At 43.9% G+C, this 24,634-nt stretch overlaps 2 protein-coding genes across 2 annotated transcripts in view; both read right to left on the reverse strand.

Moving 5' to 3' along the window:
• Positions 1-24,634, reverse strand: part of LOC147456573 (putative protein phosphatase 2C 5) — a 101,589-nt gene that overhangs the window by 24,098 nt on the left and 52,857 nt on the right. Inside the window, exons 2-4 of the mRNA XM_086515008.1 lie at positions 23,660-23,831; positions 23,429-23,582; positions 23,260-23,323 (exon numbers count right to left, since the gene is read on the reverse strand). Coding sequence (XP_086371134.1) covers positions 23,260-23,323; positions 23,429-23,582; positions 23,660-23,831 — 390 coding nt within the window. The remainder of the gene's footprint in view (positions 1-23,259; positions 23,324-23,428; positions 23,583-23,659; positions 23,832-24,634) is intronic.
• On the reverse strand, positions 1,542-2,314 carry LOC147456574 (uncharacterized). The gene is made up of 2 exons (XM_086515009.1): positions 2,270-2,314; positions 1,542-2,187 (listed from the first exon to the last, which is right to left on the reverse strand). The coding sequence occupies exons 1-2, from the start codon at positions 2,312-2,314 to the stop codon at positions 1,744-1,746; spliced, it is 489 nt and encodes a 162-aa protein (XP_086371135.1). The 3' UTR covers positions 1,542-1,743.

The raw sequence follows: 24,634 nt of genomic DNA on the forward strand, positions 1-24,634 counted from the left end.
TTACAATGGTATCAGAGATTAGAAAATTCTTCTTCTACAAAGGAGGACACATTCTTGATTACATGAAGCAACCCGAGGGTTTTGTTATTCCTGGCAAGGAACATTTGGTATGTATGCTCAATAGAAGCTTGTATGGGTTGAAACAATCATGTAGACAATGGTACAAGAAGTTTGACCGCTTCATGCTCAAACATGGTTACAAAAGAAGCCATGCAGACCATTGTTTGTATACCAAATGTGATGAGGATGGCAGCCCTATCATTCTTGTGCTGTATGTGGATGATATGTTGATAGCTGCAACGAAAAGAAGCACTGTTGATGCTCTTAAAGGACAGTTGAAATCTGCATTTTCAATAAAAGACCTTGGGGCAGTTGAACATATACTTGGAGTGCGTGTTAGAAGGCAAAGAGACCAGCGCATATTGTATTTGTCGCAAGGTTGTACCATACGTACTGTACGGGTCGTGATTGTACGTACTGTACGTCGTGCCGTATGGATAAATTTTTTAGGTACATAAAAATACGTACCTTTGTAAAAAAACAATAAATGAGAGGAAATTTAAGAAAATTTTATTTTCCTCGTTAGAGGGTTAACCAATCTATATCATGCAAAGTACTTGGGGACACATTACTACACACATTATCCACTAGAGATTCACTTAACTTCAAAACAAGTACCAACCTTCAAGAAACAATATACATTGAACAACGTAAAAACATTTCTACCTGCTGACAAGAGAACTCAGAACAATGACAAACCTTCAAGCATGAAGCAATTGAACAAAAGGTAAGTTGCTGACAATAAACTCAGAACTGTACAAACATTGCTTCAAGACTCAAGTAGTCCACATGGCACAAACTGCTAATAAGGATGGAACCAAAATAATGACAAATGTCAAGCCAAAATGGCTCCTGATAGAGCGTACATAAAAAACAACATCCTGCTGAAATATGTGAAAATGTCTAGACTCTAGACCATAGTTACCAGGGAACGCCCCCTAGCCCCCGTTCTGGCGTTCCGGGGGGCAGTTCCCTTCCCGAACGTTCCGGAACGTCCTGGAATGTCTGACGTTCTGGGTGGCCAATGCAAACCGGAACGGCCGTTCCGGAACGTTCCGAAACGCCCCCGGACCGTTCCGGAATGCCCCTGGAACGGCCAACGGCTACAAACAAATTTGGCAAAAATTGAAAAAATTGAAGTAAATGTTTGGGCTTCTTTTGAAAGTGTGCAAGGCCTCAAGGACTCATAAAATGCAACCCCCTCCCCCTTTCTCTTCACAAGCTAATCCTCAAGGCTCAAGCTCTCTCCCTCTCACTCTCAAGATCTCTCCCTCTCAACACTCACTCTCTCAAGGCTCAAGGCTTCAAGCCTTCAAGCTCTCTTCCTCTCCCTCCCACTCTCTCAAATCTCTCCCTCTCCATCTCTCTCTCTCTCTCTCTCTCTCTCTCTCTCTCTCTCTCTCTCTCTCTCTCTCTCTCTCATTCATCATCTAGTCATAGCAAGGTTGAATGGTCTTCAAGACGAGTTTTTTGTGAGTATTAGAGTCAAAGCACTCTAATACTCCTTGTATTTAAACACAAGGAGCTAAAAATTGCACTATTTGGGTGTTTTTTATACCTCCCGTTCCGCGACGTTCCCGTTCCGGACCCCTAGCCGTTCCCCCGTTCCGCGGGGATCCCGTTGCCGTTCCCGTTCCGCGTTCCGGGTAACTATGCTCTAGACTAGTAACCAATCATTAGTGCCTAGTGAAACTCATCGTCAGAAGAAGAAGAAGATGATGTTGAAAAGAGCATGTCGCCATCTGCCACGACATTGCCCTCGTCATCAAACTCTGGCTCTATCACCATAGCATATGTGGCCTCGTCTGCACCAACTGGGTCTGGATCACTATCCTCCTCTCCCTCTGGAGTGTGAATGAGACGGACTGCCTCATTCGCACGCTGCCGAGGAGTACGTATGGGTAGCTTGCCTTTGCGAATGCTCTTCCGTCGTGCACTTTCCTCACCTGTATCCTGGAGGCGTAATGGAATGTTGTAAGCACGTGCACGAGATCTTGTCACACGCCGATCGACATCCTCTAGCTCTCTATGAAGCATGCGTACTATCTCCTCCTGCTCATCTTTGATATGTTGGTCCGCCTCCTCCACAGTAGGATCAACTACCAACGTGATACGTGAGGGATCAACCTGTTGTACAATGTACATTTTATTAACAATAGTGTAAATAAGAAACATATACATAGGATGTCATACTACATCGTCATACTACTTGCTTGGGTGTCCCCAAAGCGTGGTAAGAGCACACAAGCCTCATGTTGGCCCTGCAATACACTAGCTTCTCCAACTGAGAAGTGCTAAGGCGATTCCGGATCTTGGTATGGATCAAAGAGTGCGAGCAATCTCCATCTCAGCCACTTTCTGGCGCTCTTTTATCGAAGACACAGAATGCACACGTGAAGGCAAGGTGGTCTGCCTACGCACATGCACATCACCAACCTCCTCATTCTCCTCTTCCTACATGATACGAGCCCTCTTCCTGTTTCCAATTTGCTGAGACCCTGAGCTCTCCTCCACCTGTGTAGAAAAGTCACCAAGCTGTCCAACAAGAGCATCTTGCAAACGGTCTTGTGTTTGTTGTGCCACTTTTCCTTTGTCTGTTGTTGCAAATGCAGGGAATTTCTCAACAACCAATGCTTCCCGCACACCTGGAGGTACCATCTTGCACTTGCCACAATTATTTGTGCAATTGATGCCAGTTAAATGCATCACAACTCGAGTGATTGTACTCGACAGCGTGAAACCACAGTACTTGCATGACCACTTGCGACAACCTGATCCAACGTGCCCAAGAGTATTCACAACTTCAATTACATTGGTGTGCTCTTTCCACAAAGGGTTCGTAGGTTTCAGCATGATGAAAATAGCCTGCTAAAAACATGCAAATAATAAGGTCACAGGTGAGAGTGGAGACTCAGAGAGCTCAGAGGAATCGAGGATTTAGTGGATGCTTTGACTAGTGTATTCTCTCGCAGAGAGAGAGAGAGAGAGAGAGAGAGAGAGAGAGAGAGAGTTGGGGGGGGGGGGGGGGTAGGTACTTGGTTCTGCACAGCGACCAGTCTGCAAAACTCTTTCTCTGTAACGCTCGACAGCGAAAAAGTCACGCAAAACGATATCCAGATAGCCTAAAAGGGCTTTTTTTTTAAAAATTCAAAAAATCACCCTACTGTACGATCCATACGCGTACTGTATGGATCAGTACGGACGTACCACACGTACGTGTTGGTACAACCTTGATTTGGCGCAAGAAAAGTACATTAAAAAGGTGCTGGATAGATTTAACATGGCTGAAGCAAAGCCTCTCGATGTGCCATTACAGCCATATGTCAAACTCTCCAAGGATGGTTGTCCCAAATCAAAGGAAGAAGCCAATGACATGCAAAGTGTGCCTTATGCTTTACCTTGGGGTTCACTTATGTATGCTATGGTTGCTACTAGGCCTAACATAGCCCATGCAGTGGGAGTTGTGAGCTGGTTTATGGCTAATCCAGGCAGGTTGCATTGGGATGCAGTGAAGTCCATTATGAGGTACTTGAAAGGGACTAAAAACAAATGCCTCTACTACGGTAAAGGACCATTGGAGTTGAAGGGATTTTGTGACTCTGACATGGCTATTGATGTGGATACATGGAAATCCACAAGTGGCTATGTGTTTACTCTTGCGGGAGGTGCTGTTTCATGGTGTTCTAGATTGCAAAAGATTGTTGCATTGTCTACGACAGAGGCTGAATATATTTCAGCCACTGAGGCTTCCAAAGAAGCCATTTGGTTGTCACGCCTATGCAGTGAGTTTGGTTTGCCTACCAAGGCACCTATGCTTGGTTGTGATAGCCAGAGTGCCATATGTCTGGCAAAGAATGCCATGTTTCATGCATGCACAAAGCATATTGATGTGCGGTATCACTTCATTCGAGAAGTGCTTGAGGATGGCCTTATTACATTGATTAAGGTCCATACATCACAAAATCCAACAGATGCTCTCACTAAGTGCTTACTCAAAGCACAACATCATCTATGCATACAGATGGTGGGAGTCGCGTAGCTTAAAGGCGCCATTTATGCCTTTAAGTGGGAGGTTGTTGGGTTAAAGGCCCAAATGGCCCCTTTTTGTGTATAGTTTTAAAGGTTATTAACCTTTGGCCAAGTTCACATTGAACTTGGCCACTAACTTTAAAATTGGTCCTATACTTTTAATAAAGGGAATGTGAGCCCAATTTTGGCTCACTCACTTATTCCCCTCAATTATCGAGTAGCCCTCTCTCTCTCCTTCTTCGATCTGTAGCGCCCCCTACTCTACAATCGCCCCTCTCTGAAGCACAAGCCCTGCGTGCTCTATCACTTGCACACACCGCTTCTCGCTCATCAGCCCTTATCTTCTTTGATGGAGGAGCCAAGGCCAACTTCATCTCATCGGAATTGGCGGCTCAACTTGGAATAACACCTGAAGGAATGGGGCCACCGACGGAGGCAGTTTTTGTAGCACTAGGGCGAGATGTCACTATTACACTTGTCATAGGCAAACTTCAATTGCATTGCCACGGGTATCTAGGGCATGAGGACTTCTACATCATGCCTCTAGAGGGATGTGACCTCCTTTTGGAAATCCCTTCGTATCACAAGAACCGCATTGTGGTTGATTACTAGGCACGAAAGACCACATTGAAGAATGAGAAAGGCAAAGAAATCACTATTGATGCAAAATTAAAGAGTGAGTCCGCCATCCCACTTGTATTGGCTTCGACTGTTTCCAAATTAATGAATTGAATCTTTTTCTTTACTCGATCTATGTGAATGAACTCGATGGGAGTAAGAAGTCAAAGTTGTAAGACTTAAAAAATAAATGACAAGAATTTTTTGCAAGCTCAAGCCCACTGTTTCTCTGAGGGTTTGCGTGGAGACCTCCCTCCTAAGAAAACTGAAGATCACATGATTGATCCGATCCCTGGTAGTTCGCCACCGGACCGGCCAACTTACAAAATAAGCAGAGCCCATGATAAGAAAACCATGAACCAAGTGAAGCAGCTTGAAAAGGGTCTAATTCAGCAAAGTACATCACCTTATTGTTCACCAATGTTTCTAGTGTTAAAGAAAGATGGATCATGGAGAATGTGCATTGCCTACAAAGCTCTCAATAAAATCACAATCAAGAACAAGTTTCTAATGCCCTCGATCGATGATATACTTGACAAACTACACGGTTCTATGTGTTTCAACAAAATCGACCTGCAAAGTGGTTGTCATCAGTTCAAGATCGCTCTTAGAGATGCATACAAGACCGCAATCGCGGCATCCTTCGAAATGTATGAGTATTTGTTGATGCCTTTTGGTCTCACAAGTGCTCCTGCCACATTCAACAGGATGATGGACCAGATTTTTAGGGAGTACTGGCTACTTGTGGGCACCCTTTGAAGACATCATCGTATTCTCCAAGAATGAAGCAAACCATCGTATTCTCTTGCACGATTTTGAGGCACTACAGTGACACAGATTGGTGGTTTATACTACAGGAGCATCATCTTTGTGAGAGCCGCATTAGACAGTGTTGTCAGATTTTGCGAGGTCGCGAAGAGACGTTTTGGTTGGTTGCATTTGGACCTGGAGGCATCTAGGGAGGGGTATGTATGACTATTGCGGATTCTTTGCAGCAGGCCATTGTGGGCAGAGGGAGTATTCTACCAGGCAGGGCTCAGTGGATTACTATGCAGGTTCAGGGTTGCCTCATGGGCTTCCTAAACATCTATGCGCCCAATGTCGCGAGTGCACGTGCAGAGTTTTGGTTTCATATTGTTGAGTCTCTGCCGCAAGCAGAGCAATGGTGCAATGGGGGTGACTTCAACATGTTGGAGGACCCCTCGAGGTAGCCATACTACTGTGAATGGAGTTGAGTTGGCAGCTTGAGGACTATGTATGACTCTGCGGGTTTCAGATGTGTGGCAGCATTCTAGCTTTGTGAGGCCCCCAGACAGCCTGGCCTTCTCTCATTCAGACCGCAGAGTATCTCAAATAGATCGCTTCTACACTAGTGACCACGTCTGTGACTTGGGTGGAATAGTTCGCATTCTGGCTGGGACTTCTTTTTCAGACCATGCACTAGTGATCCTCACAATGACACATAGACAGAGGAGGGGGAGCACGATGCTACGTATCCATGAGAGGGTTTTGGTGGACTCTGTGCTCAAAGAGCGAGTGGTGGCTCTTTGGACAGAGGGCTTAGAAATACAGGACTCTCCTATTCACAGAGTGTCCTCTGGGCTTGCTCAACTTAGTCGGCTATTTCTTCAGGAGTCCATGGCCCGCCGCCTGCCTGCAGCGAGAGGAGCAGCAGCGTCTCCGATGGGGCGTTGCTTCCTTGCAAAGGATACAGGAGCAGCATCCAGACAGTCCTTGGTTGGAGGAGCGGTTGCAACAGGCTCGCCAGGAGCTTGCCAGCACAGAGGAGAGGCGCCATGAGTTTGCTTTTCATCGACATGCAACTCAGTGGACCCACGTGGGGTGACAGAGTGACTGGGGCTTTCTTTGAGACAGTGGGACCCCGACATACACATGCCAGGGTTGTTGGGTTAAAGGCCTAAATAACCCCCTTTTCTGTACATTTTTATACTTTGTCCAGGTTCAATGTGAACCTGGACACATTTTTTGAAAGTCACTTATAATAAAAGTGGGAAAGCCATAAATCCCATAAGTGGGTTTCCCCAAATCTCTCTCTCTCTCTCTCTCTCTCTCTCTCTCTCTCTCTCTCTCTCTCTCTCTCTCTCTCTCTCTCTCTCTCTCTCTCTCTCTCTCTCTCTCTCTCTCTCTCTTTTCGATCTGCAGCGCTACCTCCTTCCTGCACGCACACCTCGCTCTACCAAGCCCAAACCTGCACTCTTTCACCTCGTGCATCCTCCTTAGCGCTTTCAACTGGTATCAGAGCACTAGAGTTCGAAACAGGACCTGCGCAGGCTGCTGGACAGCAAGCTACATTGCTTTCCCGCGACGATTTTCACTTCCATCGCGAAGCTCCTTGCTTCCGAGGTCAAGAAGGTCACCGAAACTGCAAAAACAGTCCAAAATAGACAGTTTTTAGGTCAAAACAGGTGATTTACAGGTTAAAACAGCAATACGCAGGTGTACCAAATTTATGGGATCACACGTATTGATGTTTTGTGCGAGGATTTGAGTGAAAAGCTGAGTAAGGTAATTTAAATCGCATATTCAGCTGAAAATTCAAATTAGGACTGTTTCATGTAAAGAAACTGTGGTCTTTTGTATGCAAAGTCTTGTGGTTGCTCCTATTTGCTGAAATTTTCAGCCTATTGCATCTATCTTGTATACACACTTGTGGTTGAGTTAAGTTGGCTGCTCCCTCTTCTGCATATGACACTAAAAGTTTGATGGAAATCAAGCGGTTTGATGGTCAAGGCTTCGACCTTTGGCAAGAATGCATGCAAGGTATCCTTTTCTTAAAGGATTGTAAAGATGCATTGGAAGAGAATAAGCCGCAAGGTTTGTCATGGCCTACATCAAAATGGCTATCAATGATGACATTTTGACGGACATCAAGCGTTTGGACACTGCTTATGCTATATGGCAAAAGCTAATATCCAATTATGAGAACACCACATCTGTGAACCAGGTGCATTTGATGCGAAAGTTGGTGAATATGCAGCTTGATGACTCGAAGTCAGCTTCGGAGCATTTGAGTGCTTTTACAGGTGTGTTGAGTCAGTTGCAGGACACTCTGCTTCAGCCATTTGATGATAAGCTGAAAGCTATTTTCTTGCTTCTGACATTGCCAGATACTGGGAGACATGGTTGTCTCCTTGAGTAGCAGTCCCAACCTCACATATGACGGTGTGAGAGGGTCTATTCTGAATGAAGAGATTAGACGCAAGTCTAGTGGGGAAGGTGGCAGTTCTGCCTACAATGCGAGAGGATCATTGTAGGCAGAAATCAAAATAGTGATACAGGCAAAAAGGACTCAAAATAGAAGTAAGAGCAAGACAAAGGATATGGATGTCACTTGCTATCAATGTGGCAGAAAGGGTCACAAGAAACCCGATTGCAGGTATTTCAAGAACGAGCAGGATAGGAAGAAGGAAGCGCAAGAGAAGAAGAAGGAAGATGAGAAGAAAGGGGGAAAATCAGCAGGTGATTCCTTCAAGGATGCTGAAAATACAAATGTATCCTCTGGTTGTGGCTTCATGCCTCTCAGATTTGGTAATAGTTAATGCAGAAGACATGCTTATCTCAAAGAAAGATGTCATTGATGCATTGCTAAGTGCTAATGATGACCTATCCCAGTCTTGGATAGTAGATTTTGGTGCTTCTTTCCATGTGACTCCATCTTTGGAGTATTCGGTTACATATGCTACAAGCAATTATGGCAAGGTGTACCTTGGTGATAATTTTGCTTGCAATATTGAGGGAGTGGGTACCATGCGTTTGGCTTTTAACAATGGTCAAGAGCTTTTATTGAATGATGTCAAGTTTGTACCAGGTATTAAGAAAAGTTTGCTATCTGTTGGCTAGTTAGATGCACATGGTTTTACTAACATTTTTGCTGGGGGGTTCATGGAAGTTGCTAAGGGCTCTATGCTTGTTACAAAATGGTCTAAAAGAGGTACTTTGTACTATCTTCGATGCAAAGCTTTGCCTGGCAAATTTCTTACTGATACTAAAGTTGCTTCATATACGGAATTGTGGCATAAGAGACTTGGCCATATGAGCCAAAAAGGGTATTGATGTGCTTTCCTCTTTGAAGAGGGTTGATGTAAAAGGCAAAAACTGTTGTAACGATTGTCTTTATGGAAAGCAAAAGAAATCTTCTTATTACTCTGGTGTCTCTCGCAAAGCTAATGCTCTTGATCTTATTAACTTCGATGTATGCACTATGCATGTTAAGTCTTTTGGTAGTGCATTGTATTTGTTACATTTATTGATGACTGTACTAGGAAAGGATGGGTGCATTTGTTGAAAAGTAACAGTGAAACTTTTAATGCTTTTAAGAAGTTTCATGCTTTTGTCAATACTCAAAAGAGTGCTAAGCTTAAATGTCTAAGGTCCGATAACGGAGGGGAATATGTATTTCTGCTGAATTTCAACGTTTTTGTGATGATAATGGGATCAAAAGGGAGTTGACAGCTCCTTACAATCCGTTTTCTAATGGTGTGGCTAAGAGGTACAACCGTACTTTATGTGAGAGAGTGCGTTGCATGTTGTCCACCGCTAATCTTTCCCAAGAGTTTTGGGGAAAGGCATTAAAAACTGCAGTTCATATTTGCAATCACTCTCCTAATAGTACGCTGAAAAATGACATTCCAGAGGAGGTTTGGTCTGCCAAACCTGCCTCTTATGATCATTTGAGAGCAGTTCGCTGCGAAGCTTTTGTTCATGTACGCAATGACTTGAGAACAAACCTTGATATGAAGTCCATTAAGGGCGTCTTCCTAGGTTATGGGGAAGAAGGTGAAATGGGCTATAGAGTGTGGTTACCACAATTTAAAAAGGTAATTCGCAGTCGAGATATAGTGTTCAATGAGGTAAAATTTTGCTTAAGAATGCTACAAAATTTGATTCTGACAAGAAAACAGTCAGATTTCAGCCTTTCTGCCACCCATTGATGTTGAAAAAGAGCCTCATGATGCATTAACGCAAGCTGAAATTGATAATCAGCAGCTGAATTGGCTGAAAATTATTTTTCAGCAACGTGATAGAGCTGAAAATGAGATGCCTCATGATGTAGAATCGTTGCCTGAGAATGTAGATCATTGGATACGCAAGTCAACTCGTTTGAGAAGGCAACCGCAGAGATTTAATTTCTCTCTGCATCATGTAAAGTTGTTAGATGAGGGTGAATCTCTTAGTTATAAAGAGGCTAAGTCATGTGAGTCAAGCAATAAGTGGAAGCTTGCAATGCAAGAGGAAATGAAATCCTTGCATGCAAATGATACTTGAGATCTTGTGTCATTGCCTAAAGGGAGAAAGGCTCTTCCTAACAAATGGGTGTACAAGTTTAAGATCGTGGATGAAAAACCCAAGTACAAAGCAAGATTGGTTGCAAAAGGATATGGATGGAAAGAAGGAATTGATTTTCAAGAAATCTTTTCCCCTGTTATAAAGCTTACAACGTTACGTGTCCTTTTGCTCTTGTTGCGGTGCTTGATTTGAAATTGAATCAAACGGATGTAAAAACAACGTTTTTGCATGGTGACATTGAGGAGGACATATACATGAAACAACCCGAGGGTTTTGTAGTTTCTACACGCGAGGAACTAGTATGCAAACTGAAAAGGGCTCTCTATATGGTTTGAGACAATCCTCACGACATTGGTAAAAGAAGTTTGACACTTTTATGCTGTCTCAAGGCTTTAAACGCAGCCATGTAGATCATTGTTTGTATATGAAAAGGGATGAAGATGGTAGTCCCATCATACTTGTTCTCTATGTTGATGACATGTTGCTTGCCGGGAGACATAAGACTAGTCTTGATGCTTTGAAGCGTAAGCTAAATTCAGCATTTGCTATGAAGGATTTGGGTGATGCAGAGCATATTTTGGGCATGCGTATTAAAATTTAAAAGAAATAGAATGCTGAAATTGTTGTTTTTATCTCAAAAAAAGTACGTTGCAAAAGTACTTGACAGATTTAATATGGCTGATGCTAAGCCTCTTGGAGTACTTTACCTTCGTACACCAAGCTTAGCAAAGCAGATTGCCCAAAGGATGAGGTGGCATTGAAAGCAATGAAGGGAATCCCTTATGCATCAGCTTGTGGTTCTATGGTTGCCACTCGTCCCAACATTGCTTATGCAGTGGGAGTTGTTAGTCGATACATGTCAAATCCTGGCAAAGCGCATTGGAAAGCTGTCAAATGCATTCTGAGATATTTGCAAGGTACAGAATCAAAGTGTATTTGTTATGGCAAAAGTGACTTAGAGTTACACGGATATTGTGATGCAGACATGGCAGGTGATATGGAAATCCACCAGTGGATATGTATTTGGTACTGCTAGTGGTGCAATCTCTTGGTGTCCTAGGTTACAGAAAATTGTGGCACTGAGTACTACTGAGGCTGAATACATTTCAGCCACAAAGGCTTCAAAGGAAGTCATTTGGTTGGGCAAACTTGCAAAAAAACTTGGCGTGCCTGCTCATACTCCAGTGTTGGGTTCTGATAGCTAGAGTGCTGTCTATTTAGCCAAAAATGCCATGTTTCATGCGCGTACCAAACACATAGATGTGTGGTACCACTTCATAAGTCAGGTATTGGAGGATGGTCTAGTCACCTCTAAGATCAATACACACGATAACCTTGCACACGTTCTCACCAAGAGTCTTGCTAAGGCTCAACATGAGCATTGCATACAACTGGTGGGAGTTGGTTGGCTTAAAGGCGTCATTTATGCCTTTAAGTGGGAGGTTGTTGGGTTAATGGCCTAAATAACCCCCTTTTATATACATTTCTATACTTTGTAATGTGAACCTGGACACATTTTTTAAAAGTCGCTTATAATAAAAGTGGGAAAGCCATAAACCCCATAAGTGGGTTTCTCCAAATCGCTCTCTCTCTCTCTCTCTCTCTCTCTCTCTCTCTCTCTCTCTCTCTCTCTCTCTCTCTCTCTCTCTCTCTCTCTCTGCGTTTTCGATCTGCAGTGCTACCTTCTTCCTACACTCACGCCTAGCTCTACCCGGCCCAAACCTGCACTCTTTTCACCTCGCGCATCTCCTGGTAGCCTCTCGTTCGCGCTTCAAGAGTCAGCCAGTTGAGGAGGCTTGACGGGTCAGTTGCTTCAAAGCCAGAGGACATGCGAGCAGTCTCTACTGACTTTTACCATGACCAGCAAAGCCTTAGTCAAAGCGTCAGGATGCATGCAGAGAGCAGGTTTGGGCACAGATGCCTTGTCTTGTGACTGAGGAGATGCACCAGAAGCTTGAGCTGCCTCTTCAGCTAGCGGAGCTCCACGTGGCCCTCAGCGCACTTCCCCGTGGTAGCTGTCCAGGTGAGAATGGTTTGACTCACAGCTTTTTTTTAAAGTACTAGGACTTGCTTGGCTTAGATCTTTGCATCGCTTTTAAATACATCCTGCACACAGGAGAGATGCCTAACAACATAAGTGAGGGTCTGATCTACCTCATTCCCAAGGAGGGTGGCTCCTTGGATGAGATTCGAAAGTGGCAACCCATCACCATCCTCAACTCACCCTACAAAATTCTTGCCAAGTCTCTGAGTTTGAGGATTCAGCCACATCTAGAGAGAATTATACATGGGACTCAGACAGGTTTTGTCAAGGAGCGTAGTATCCTTGACAACATCTTTACTTTTTGGGAGGCTTCTTCCCTCGCTCGCCTCCGTGGTGAGGATTTGGCGATACTTCTTCTCGATTTTGAGAAGGCCTACGATAGAGTCGACTGGGATGGTAGAGGAGATCGCTTCATGCTCACACGTTCAATCATACAGGGCTGCCCTCTTGCCCCCTTCCTCTTTCTGTTCTATGGTGAGGCGATGAGCAAATTTTCGGCTTCACAGCAGGTTGGTCTACGTGGCTTAGCGCTCCCTATTCGGGGCGACGAGCTACTGGATGCTGAGCTTGCAGACGACTCAGCTTTGTACTTGGAGGGCCAGGAGGCCAACCTTCACAGGTGTGAGCAGGCTCTTGAGACCTTTTGTTGTGCATCAGGCGCACGGATCAACTGGAGAAAGACAGTGGCTTTCTCGGTTGGTAGTGCTCCTACGCCTGACTGGCTGCCGGGTGAGGGTTTCAGATGGATTCCCCCAGGGAATAAAGTTCGATACTTGGGCTGTTAGGTTGGTTTGGACTTGTCTCCTGAGCAGCAAATTGCTGCCCTCCTCCTATCCATCAAGAGGAAGCCGTTACATTGGAGCTCCGCACGACTTTCTTTGGCAGGCAGAGTTGTAGTGTGTCACAAAACGGGAGCGTACACGAGCACTCAGAAATCTGAAAAATAAAATACTTTGCAAATGTGAGAGAAGAAAGAAGATCGACACAGTATTGGGGACCACAAGATGGGCTGGTCCCCCCCCCCCGTTAAGAGTATTCTTTTATTCAGGGAAAATTCTTATACAAGAACGAGAACCCGAGGAAACCCCTCCGTTCTGTAATCTTAGACCCGAAGGTCGTGCTTTCCCGTAAAGGGCTTGGGCACAAGGCCGTTCCTTCCCGTAAGGGACTTAGGCGCGAAGCCGTACTTTCCCGTAAGGGACTTAGGCGTGAAGCCGTACTTCCCGTTAAGGGCCTTCCCGTAAGACGGGGGATTCCTGCAAAACAAACCACACAAAGCAACAATTCTCAATGTGTATCAACACCTTATACCTGTCGCTCCTTGCTCGGAAAAGCGACCTCCGTACTCAGTCGTCACACGAACACTTGTCGTTTCCGTCGCCAACCTCCGCTCCAGAATCCTAGCGCTAGCACTTTCTGCTGCTCTCGGTATGTGAAAACTGGAACGCTTGCTACCCTTTTATAGGCCCTTGCACCCGGCGGGAATAGGGGCCGAAAAAGCAGAACCTGGCGCCCTAGAGAGAGGAGAGAGAGAGAGATCGCAGATTTCAGCCCCCTGCGTAGCTTTTAGCGCTGGCTTTTTTTTTAATAAGAGCCTTGCTTTATTTTATCAATAAAAGGGCTGGTCACTTAAAAGTGACCGACCACTTTATAAAATAAAGTGTGAACCTGTTCAAACTTTAAAAACTCACTCAGTTAGTGAAAACAATGCTACACGAACACATTCCAGGCGTCCCCGGGTGCAGGACACGGCACAGATGCAATGCAAACACAGACTCCTCGCAGGAAAACATCTGCCCTCCCGCGAATGTTCCTGCTTTTCGTAAAAAGCTTCATTGAAGCCATCTTTATTCTTGTGCTTGCGTTCTTACGCGTATTTTCTTACTCAGTTCGGATTTCCTCCTTAGCCTACGGAATGCCCCCTTTCTGATGCACCCGTCACCCATCATGTGACGCATCAGGGGCACTCGTAACCCGGCTCTTTCCACCGAACTTACGGAAACTCCTTCGCAATGTTTACCATCACCCATCAAATGACACATCAGAGTTGTCCGTTCTTGATGGCACTTCCTGTAGCTACAATCTTTTAACAGTTCTTAGTGTACACAATAAAATATCCTAGAAAAAGAGATTAATCATTAAAAAAATTAAGAAAATAGTCCAATTAGCAACATAGTGGCCAACCAAGTGTTGTTGGCTACTATGTGGTGCATCACATCTTGTTGGATCTTTTCGAGTTCTTGCATTAGCCAAGTAGAGAGGCTAATCAGGAACTTCCTTTGGTCAAACGCGACACCCAGATAGCGCGGGCCAAAGTGGCCTGGCAAGTCATCACTCTTACTTGAAACCTCCTAATAAATGTGTAAAGTGTAAAAATCACTGAAAATGACACATACCCACATTTAGTAGGAAAAAGACATGACACTAGAGACTCTAACCCCGGGAAACCCTTGGAACAAGGTGGGAGCCCTTTGCCCCTATAACCCGCCCCTTGAAGAAAACCACAATCCTTTGGTTACAACTCACCACAATAGTCTGTGAAGCTCCTTGTCTCTAACTCGGACTTGTTCTATGACTCTATGTACTAGCACAATTGCTGACTCCAACCCATGGCCTCTCTTCATGTCATGCTATTGTGCAGAACCAGTTGTGTGTGTGTGTGTGTGTGTGTGTGTGTGTGTGTGTGTGTGTAACTATGTCAGACTTTGTAAATAATTAATTTATTTACGAGAAAAGAATTATCTAATTAGTTGTGTGCACATCAGAATAGATCTAGCAGTTTCTGGGGCCTCAGGTGCGCCCAAGTTTGGGCCAGAACACCTCAGGGAGACCCTAGCAAAAAATACCCTGAAGCCCTAGCGATTGGGAAATCGGGTCTTCAATGAAGAGGTAGATAGTAGCCTCATATTTCAAGCTTAGAAAATTACGCGCGCTAGTGCAGGCACAAGAATGAGATGGGGTCCTTAGAATAATAACCCTAAGGCGTAATTATTTTACGGCCCTAGGATAAGTTAGTTAAAGTATTCTTAAATTATTTGCGCTAGACCAAATGGCCGGACAAGTGCGAACAGGTAATGCCAGAGCAGTGTCGGTACGGCATTGTGCTGGGGAGCAGCTAACAATTTAATTGGTTGCATCTATGTGTGCTGTTGTGCACTTAATTGCACATTTCATTGATTAACATAGGACTTTTAAAGTCAAAAGTTGAATGGTTTTTAAATTATTAAGTAAGTGTGCCACTTGGCACACTTACCCATGCAATCTCTCTCTCTCTCTCTCTCTCTCTCTCTCTCTCTCTCTCTCTCTCTCTCTCTCTCTCTCTTCATGCTAGCGCCCCCTCTTCTGTGAGGCTATAAGAGAGCAACCCCTCCCCCTCTTGCCAGGTTGGCAGTGCACTACCCCCCCTAAGTTGAACGTCCTCTACGCAGTGAAGCTCTCCATTGAAGCTTGAGAGCAGCACCTTGTGGTGTATGTGGAGCCTCTGTGCACCCATCACCTAGAACAAGGCCTCTCATGGTCGTCGACAACTGTGGGAGAAGTTTCATCACATAAAGTAGTAGAAAACTCTCTTTCTCTCTCTACTAGCTGCTGCAAATTCTCTGTTTTCAACCCCTAATCACTTGTATTAGGGTGAATTTCAGCAAAGCTTTAGTAGGATCTTATTCCTCTCTACCTACTCTACACATACACAAAGTTTGGAGCGTTTCCGTCGCGAAAAGGACCTCCGTTTTGGCATTGGAACGCGCTCAGGTAACAATTTCTGGTTATGTGCAAAAAATTACAACAAGCGTGTGTGCGCGTGTTTTGCATGTTTCCGTCGTGGGTTGATTGCAGGAATGATTATGTCCGAAGAGACATAGTTAGCGGAAGATAAGACTCGTTTTTGAGAGCTTCCGATGAGTTTTGTGGAAGATAGACTCTCATCTACGAGAGCTTTCCAAAATCTCACAGAAGAGGAAAGATCCTCTCAGTAGTCAGGAGAGCAGTTCTTCTACTCTCTCAATCAGAAGAAGAAGAAGGACAAGAAAGAATAGAGGACGGGCTTTCGCCCCGTTCCTATGCCTGTAAAGAATTCTCCCTTAGTAATAAAGATATTCTCTTTATAGGGGGGGGACCAGCCGATCTTCTGGTCCCCAATGATGTGTCAAACAACAGTTTTCGCTTCCGTATTTTTGTGACAGTGTGTGTGTGTGTGTGTGTGTGTGTGTGTGTGAGAGAGAGAGAGAGAGAGAGAGAGAGAGAGAGAGAGAGAGAGAGAGAGAGAGAGAGAGAAATACACGCCTACATAATTGTGTTAAAAGCCCCTCCTTCCACATGCTTTTTAGAAAAACCTTGTGTTTAGGACATCTGTGTTGCTATATCAAACTTACGCAAGGGAGCATAAAAGTTGAAAAGACAACTGGCTTTAAACAAAGGACAGAGATTAGCACAAAAATGACTCAATCTTGGCTTCATTTTTGTACATAAAGTGAGAATGAAGTATCATTCCAATGCATTTATACATGAAATAGTCAAAAAAATATGGTTTTAAAGTCAAGGAAGCCAGGTTCTCCAATGCCAGACAACAGCTAAATCAAAAAGATCCTAAGTAAAGATAGAATTCTCACCTGCATCCATATAAACAAGACAACAGATTCGTTAACCTTGAATACGTATTACAGGTGTCAACGAACCTATCAATCGTTATCCATGTCCTACTTAAAAAACTTTTTAACTTAAAGCTTCTATCCTTTTTTAAGCATCAAATGGTGCAAAGTATTTAGGAGACTGTATCCCTTCCAAAAGTAAGTAGATAAACCAAAAGAAGTGTATTTCCACATGTTTTTATTGTGATCAAGAGGCCACCACCCCTTTTGATCCAAATGTCAAAAAATCCCCTTAATTTTAAAGTGTTATGATCAAAAGGCCACCAGCCCTTCTGATCCAAGTGTCAAAAGATCTCTCTAATACTTCATTCTTTTTACAAATTTTGTGATGTTATTCTAAATAAGGTAAAACTTTTTGAATTACAAACCCCAAAACATGAAGCAGTATATATTTTTTTATATGTTTTTTATGTGATCAGAAGGCCATTACCCCTTTTGATCCAATTGTCACAAGATCCCTTAAATTTTTTAATAAAAAATTGAAGTACTTAAGATAGGATGTAATTATCCTTTCAAAAATGAATGGTTAACAAGTTTTTTTGATTGTTGTGATCAGAAGGTCATCGTCGTTTCTGATCAAAGTGTTGTCCCAAAACTTTTTTGAAGTGTGAAGTTTCTTAAAACATGAGCCAGTCACACGATCCACCAGCCAGTTCATTATCTAGCCAACTCCTCATTCGATCGGCAGCTTGTATTAGACTAGTATATGAGTTCCAAAATGACCCAAGCATTAGGCCATAGTTCAAAAACCAAATCCACAGTACCTATTTATTTGAGTGAACAATACAAGCCAAAGTCCTAACCACAAGTGACCTTCTTGGCTAACCCACATTATAGCCATACTGGATTTCATTAAAATCAACTAGTCATGTAGGCCATTTTCATAATCAGACACTTAAATAATTGTGGGAGTTCATAGCTTGAAATATAACAGTACCAAACAACTACCAATAGCCAATGGTAATAGACACCAGCACACTTTCCCAAATATGTTCTATCCAATCAAATTCTCAAAAAAAACTCCCAGTATAAAAACTTCCAAAGGCCGAAAGGAATCGGTAGCATTTCCTATTTTTAGACCATACTCAATACAAATGAGATCTACCTTAAAAGTTTAACTATTACATGCAATCCATATATTAAATCGGGCAGTTAAAAACAATATCAATATTATACTATAATATATTAAGCAAAAAGCTAATTCTAGAGTTGAGATGAAGTGATTGCGAAAAAGAGGCTGCGCGCTGATATCCTGTAGCTTCCATCGCCATCCCCACCTGCTCCCTCACCTCATCCTTCCAGCTCCCCCCCCCCTTCCCGTGGCCCTCCCTACCTAATCGCCTACCTTGCCTAGTGCCCTCACCATAGCTTCAGACCCTCGCTTACCTTGCCTGCTGCCCTCGCCATAACCCCCCCCCTCCCCCCCTCCCCCCCTCCCAGCTCGCCTCCCATCCCTACCTCGTCCATCCCTAGTTGCTCGCCTCCTTACCCTTGCCCTCCCCTCCTAGTCACCTATCCCCTCCTCCACCCCCCACCCCCCCCCCCCCCCCCCACAGCTACAAAAGCATTGATATGGAGAGCTATGTCGGGAAGGAAATGGATGCTGCAAGGGCAGACGTTCCTCTTCGAGGAACCTTTTTAGGAGACCCTTATGAGGCCCTCCAACCCCCCCCTTTCGCTTCTGCAATAGGTATTCATCTTTCTTCTGACACCTTGCGCGCCATTCACGAATCTACCGTAATCTTGGAGTCCTGTTCTTTGGCCTGTAAAGTGGTGGGAAGTCTATGTTAAGCAAGGCTATTGAAGGACTATTTTCAAGCTTCACTTCTTCACGTCAATTTTAAGATTGTGAATGTCTCCCCTCTCGGGAGAGGCTTCTTCAGGGTGCAGTTCGAGTCTGAAAGTCAAGCCATGGAGATCTTAGCTCAGGGCCCTGTGGACTTTCATTTTGCCATAGGCTTTCTTGCCAATGGACACAATAATGGATCTAAATGGACTTGTAGGTGGAACTGCAGTTACAGCTAGATTCCCAGGACTTCTTCCAGAATTTTCTCCGCATGTTAATGAAATTGGGAGATGTATGGGTTTTGTGGTTGGAGATGCTACGATTCCTAATGATGAGGATCGCACAATCTCCATAAGGATGGTGCTCTTCCCGACCATTCATGGGGGAGAAATTTTACAGAGGGTTTTCTTCATTGGTCTTCCTGGTCACTGCTTTGTTTGTGGCAGAAAAGGCCATGTTGGTGCAGATTGTACTCGACGTAGGATTTCTCCTGATCAAAGGCAGCAAGCTTCAAAACAAGAGGCACTTCATGCGAATGGGGGATTGGAAGATCACTTGGTAAGGAGAAGAAGTGAAGCAGAGAAAGCTAGACGGCTCTTCACGATCCGCCAGTTGATCCTCAAGGTGGCTATTTGGATATCAGCAGCAGTTCCGAAGGCATAAATTCAGCTTATGAGCGGCATTTTCCTTCTTTGGTAGAAAGTGCTAAGAAGTCTGCTGAGTCTTTGAAGACGCCTAGGAGGTCTTCAAGACTTAACCCCCATATCTAGCCTTGATTTGAGGCAATCTTGTCATAGTAACAGGGGACGCCCTTTTTCGAGCTTCCCGTCCCCACTTGCCGTCCCGCGCTCTTTTTTACACTAAAAATCCATTTGAGCCCCGTCCCCATTCTCCCGTTCCCCGTCCCGGAATGCGTCCCTTGTGACTATGAATTATCTTGTATCTTAGATTGCCCTAGGTTTTTATTTTTTGGTGATACCATTTATGGTGTTCTCTCTGTATTATTCTGATGTAATTCTACCTTGGGGTCTGTGCCCTTGAGGTGATTTTAATAGAAAGATTTTCTCTTTTGGAAAAAAAAAAAAAAAGCTAATTCTAAGTGCTATTGCACTCTAAATATGCATTCTACTAAGAACATCTGTAATCCTATACTCAGCCAGATTTGAGAGCTAGAACTTCTGCACAAATTCAATAAACACCAGTAACCACCTGAGGGTGAACCATGCTAGTAGGTCTCAATAAATCATACCAAGGCCAAGCACAAACCAAGATCAGTAGCATAGTAGGCCTGATGTATGTTTCAAGCAACTAGGATCTAGATATAGCCCCTCTAGTTATGGCAATCAATTGTTAGCACGATGACCATCATCAGCAAGATGACAACCGAAAGTAAGGTAATACCCGATTTTCTAGCTCAGATCATCCCAATCAAACCATAGCCAGAGAACAATAATCTTTCCAAAGCCATCCAAATATAGTAAGCACGTAGAAGGTCAGCACATAATTAGGTCATGGCAAGGCCATCAATACAAGTATTAGTATTAGAGCAGTTCTCAGTAGATTTTCAGTAAAAACACACTATACCCCAAGTAATGCACACATTTAGCAGTTACCAATGCCAGCAATAAGCAAAGTAGAACAAACACCATTCAGCCTGCAGTCGAGGCTCCAGGCTGAAAATGAATCGACAGATCTTTGTCAGGCCCAGGTGTGTCTGCAGCATAATGATAAAAGAAATTTGGACAAATGGCAGACTCGTGCTCGCCATCGAGCGTTTGTGGACAAGGGATGTGCCTCCAAACAGTTTTTAAAGCACCTGCATCATTGAAGGGCTTCTCAAACTATTAAGCGGGTTATGCTCCGATCAGGAGCCTGGACAGCCTCAAAACGTGAGCTTGCGGATGCCCAAGTGTCCCATTCTAGGAATGTTTTTGCCGCTCCCCCTGCGGCATCCGTTGAAGTTCTTCATGCATGCCAACTTTTGTTATCTACAGTGCATTCAATTGTCTTGCCTCAAAATGCTTTAAACATAGAGGCGGATTTTACAGAAAATGAATTGCACTCAATATTGCTTGCTCTCGGAAGATGGCGTTCGCGGTTCGCCTGGTTGGGATGGGCTCACTATGGAATTTTTTATCTCCTTTTGGGAGCCTCTGAAAGAACCTTTACTCTACATGATGAATGTTGCATGGGTAAAACAAAATTTGCCGATGTCTTGGAAAGAGGGTTTGTTGAAGTTTTTGCCTAAGCAAGCGCTTTGTGAGCAGTTCTCGCATTGGCGGCCCATTACTCTTATGTCGGTTATATATAAAATCTATCTTGGCCAAATGATTGTGAACCGTACCAAGGAACCTCTTATGGCAGGTATCCATTCCGTGCAGTTTGGTTCCATTCCTCGTCGTCAAATTTTGGATACTCTCGCTAATTTATTGATTGGAATGGAATATGCCAAGTATACCCAGCAGGATGTTCTCATAATGCAGGTAGACATTGAAAAGGCTTTCGATACAGTACAATGGAATTTCATTGCTGCTACAATACGGGCCCTTGGATTTGGTCCAAAGTTGGTCAATGTTGTCTACTTCTTGTATGCACACAGTACGTCTTCAGGCCTTCTTGATGGGGAGCGAGAGCTAACAAAACCTTGGCCTCTTGGATGCTCTGTCCGACAGGGTTGCCTGCTCAACGCCTTGTTGTATGCCATTGTCACTCACCCCTTGTTATTGTATTTAAATCCCTTGACTTCACTTGGTCGTCTTCACGGACTGAAATTACCCAATGGAAAAGACTTCACAAGGCAGGCCTATCTTGATGATTCGTTGTTTATGCCCCACAATAGCCAGGATGATGTGCGAGAGATTATGCAGGCTTTGGATACATTTGGCTTGACAGCAGGCCTTAAGGTTAACTTTAGAAAATCCAAACTCTTGCCTCTTGGTGTTTGCGATTGGCACCATCTTCTCTCGACTAGCGAGATTCCAAACTCATCTTCTCTTGGTGTTTGCGACTGGCATCATCTTCTCTGGACTAGCGCATGTGGTGGTCAGGCACTTAGGATATCCTATTGGTTGGCAGGTAACTAATACCCAACAAATCGATTGGGTCATGCAACAATTAAATGTCAAATTGCACTATTGGAAACTATCTACATGGCCGCTACATGTTCGACTTCGTATTGCAAAGCATTATGATGGCATATGTTCAGTTTTACGTGCCGTTGTTGCACTGGCCTCCCTCCCGCCTCTCATTGCTTATGTCTGATATTGTATCTCACTTGTGGAGCACTAGTTCTCATAAGAAAGGCCTCCGTTTGTTAGCAATGGAGAAACTTTGTACTCCGAAGCATCTTGGGGGGCTGAATATTTTGGACCTTCGCCACCACGCATTGGTGAGGAAGGCCATGTTATTGCTTACTCTTGCACAGCAATCTCAGCCATGGACAGTTATAATTGTTGATCTATGTCGGCATGTTGCCACTCCGGCATTTGGTAATTGGCAGACTTCCCTTTGGGAGATTGTATTTGGCAAGATGGCCGGTCATATTCCAGGTTGCTTGATCACCTCTGGTTTGCTCTCCGCTTGGAAAGTTGTTACGGATCATCTCTCTTGGCATGGCAGGCAACAAGCAGATGGAAATTCATTGCGTTTGGAAAGCATTCACCTGAGTAGGGTGTTCTCTTACTATGGTTGATCGGTCGCCTCGCCAAGCTTACTCCTCTTTGGCCGAGGCATAGCACGCTTTGGGTTGGGCTTGCATTATCCTCAGATCTCGAGCCTGCTTTAGTATATACTGGTTGTTTTCCTCCCCATTCCGCCGTTGGCCAATGGATGCGTATGCAGGGTTGGAATTTATGGGGCACTCCTTTTAATGCAATTTCCGCCCGCCATATCTTTGCTTCTCTTATGCAGGACCCTTGGCTGGCTCATCACTGTAATGCGCTTTGTTCTTTACACAAATCTGATCAATTGTGGAGAAAGGCTCTTACTGCAATCTAGAAGTCATACTTGCCTCTTAAGGAGCGTCTGTTTCTTTGGCGCTGTTTGCTGGGAGTTCTTCCGGTTGGAACTCTCCTTGTGGTACGTCACATCAGCCCCTCTTGTTGTGTCAGTTGCTCCGCTGGTGAAGAGACTGTCAAATATCTGCTTTGGGATTGTCGCTGCACCAGGGCTTTCCTTCACCGTGTTTCTGCTTGTATGCACCTTCAATTTCCCTCAGCAGTTTTCCACAAGTGATTCTCGTTTTTGGCATTCTTCCAACATCCCTTCAATGATTTGTCATCTTCTTCACGTGGGTCAGATTTTGGTCGCTATGGTCTTTGTGGCGCCAATGAATTTTTGCATGTTTCACCGGCATGAGGCGGATCCTTTTCCCTCGTTCAAGATTTCACTGAGGCAATCGCTTTGATATTGGGGACATATCCCTGGAAATCTTGCAACTCTTCTATGTTTTCTTTTAGCGCTTTCACATCACAGAACACTTCTGTGTTCCTCCCTTTGTATCTGACGTTTTTGGTGGGTTTTCCTCGCTTTGAGGTTTCCCACTGGTAAATTAATCAAAACAGATTTACTATAATAATAAAAAAGTAAGTGTATGTGTGTGTGTGTGTGTGTGTGAGAGAGAGAAAGAGAGAGAGAGAGAGAGAGAGAGAGAGAGAGAGAGAGAGAGCATGAAAAAAAAAGCATGCCTACATAACTCTGTTAAAAACCCCTCCTTCCACACTCCCTCGAGCCCTCCCTGCCCTGCTCTCTCCAACTTAACCCTTGCTTACCTCAGCTCCCCCAGCAATGCTTAGCCTGCCAACTTCACCTCCGCTCTTCATCACCCGATCTCGTCTGAAAATAAAATGAACCCAAAATCAGAAAAGAAAAGCTAAGTACAAATGTACAAGAAGTACAAAAGGGCTTTAATAGCAACAATGCATTAGCAGAAAATTTTACTCTTCTTCATTGTCCTCTAGCCTATGATCCACGGTCAAGGTAGAGATCTCCCCTCCTTGAGGATCAAGAATGCAACGCGAATCTCCTACTGAAGCTACGGTAACAGTCCATCTATCAACCACCACAAATGTGACTGTGGTTCCTGATGTTTGTTCTGAGACCAGATTTGCAAAATGTCAATGAGGTACACAGATTATAACTCCTTTTCCAAAACCATGTACATGAACAAACCTTTTTCCTGGAAATCTTTATCAGTCTTGACAAACCCTGCAACCAACGCTCGTGGTAATGCTGCAAGCCAGTCATCTCTGCTAAGGGTAGATGGAAGTGCACTTATAACATCCTTCAACAGATTCTCTTTAGCAAAAATAGCTGCAGAAGCCCCATTGTGACCATCCAGAATCTGATTAAAAAAACGAAACAGGCACAGAAGGATCACCATGCTAATATAAAAGATCAAAAAATTTGAGCGCAAAAATACATCGATTATCTTTGTCACAGATCACACACAAGACTTTTTCATAGTCCTATGGAACGCCTTGATTCTCCATCTAATTGTGTAAAAATCATTTAAAATTATTGTCGAGTTGGCTGCCCAATATGAAAATATTTTTATTGCATTCATGAATATAGATCTCTGAAACACGAGCACGCTGCCCCTCTACTTCATCCTCTTCATCCCCATGATCACAAGATGGCAAACAAGACATAAAAAATGACAAGCTGTTGCAAATTTGCTAACAAAAACAACCCTTGACGAAGATAGATATGACATGTCAACCAGACTTCAGCCTATTTGTCAATATATAGATGTGATTTAAGTACAGTTCTTAAGCAAGTCAGTGTGATTGTTCTATGCTATTATGGGTTTTTTTTGTACAGCTACATTGCAAAAGTGATTGTTCTATGCTATTTTGGCTTTTTTCTTTTGTACAGATACATTGCAAAAGTAAATTAATTCTCAGTTTCTGCACAATAGATTTATCAGACAGATTTATGATGCAGTAGATTTACAACAAATATTCTCAATCCCCCATCAGTAGAATGACTGGATCATCAAAAACATCAGTTTATCTTTAAGCAAATATTCTTGGTGTGTCATTAGATGCATGACTAAAGCACCCAAGAGGGGAATATCTTCGACCATCCACAAGATGAGTGATTAGAAGGGCATCGCAAGGTGTGTAATCTGCACGTCTAGCTAGA

The sequence above is a fragment of the Adiantum capillus-veneris genome, chromosome 6 (genome assembly GCF_014529385.1).
Source record: "Adiantum capillus-veneris isolate H3 chromosome 6, ASM1452938v2, whole genome shotgun sequence".
Lineage (NCBI taxonomy): Eukaryota > Viridiplantae > Streptophyta > Polypodiopsida > Polypodiales > Pteridaceae > Adiantum > Adiantum capillus-veneris.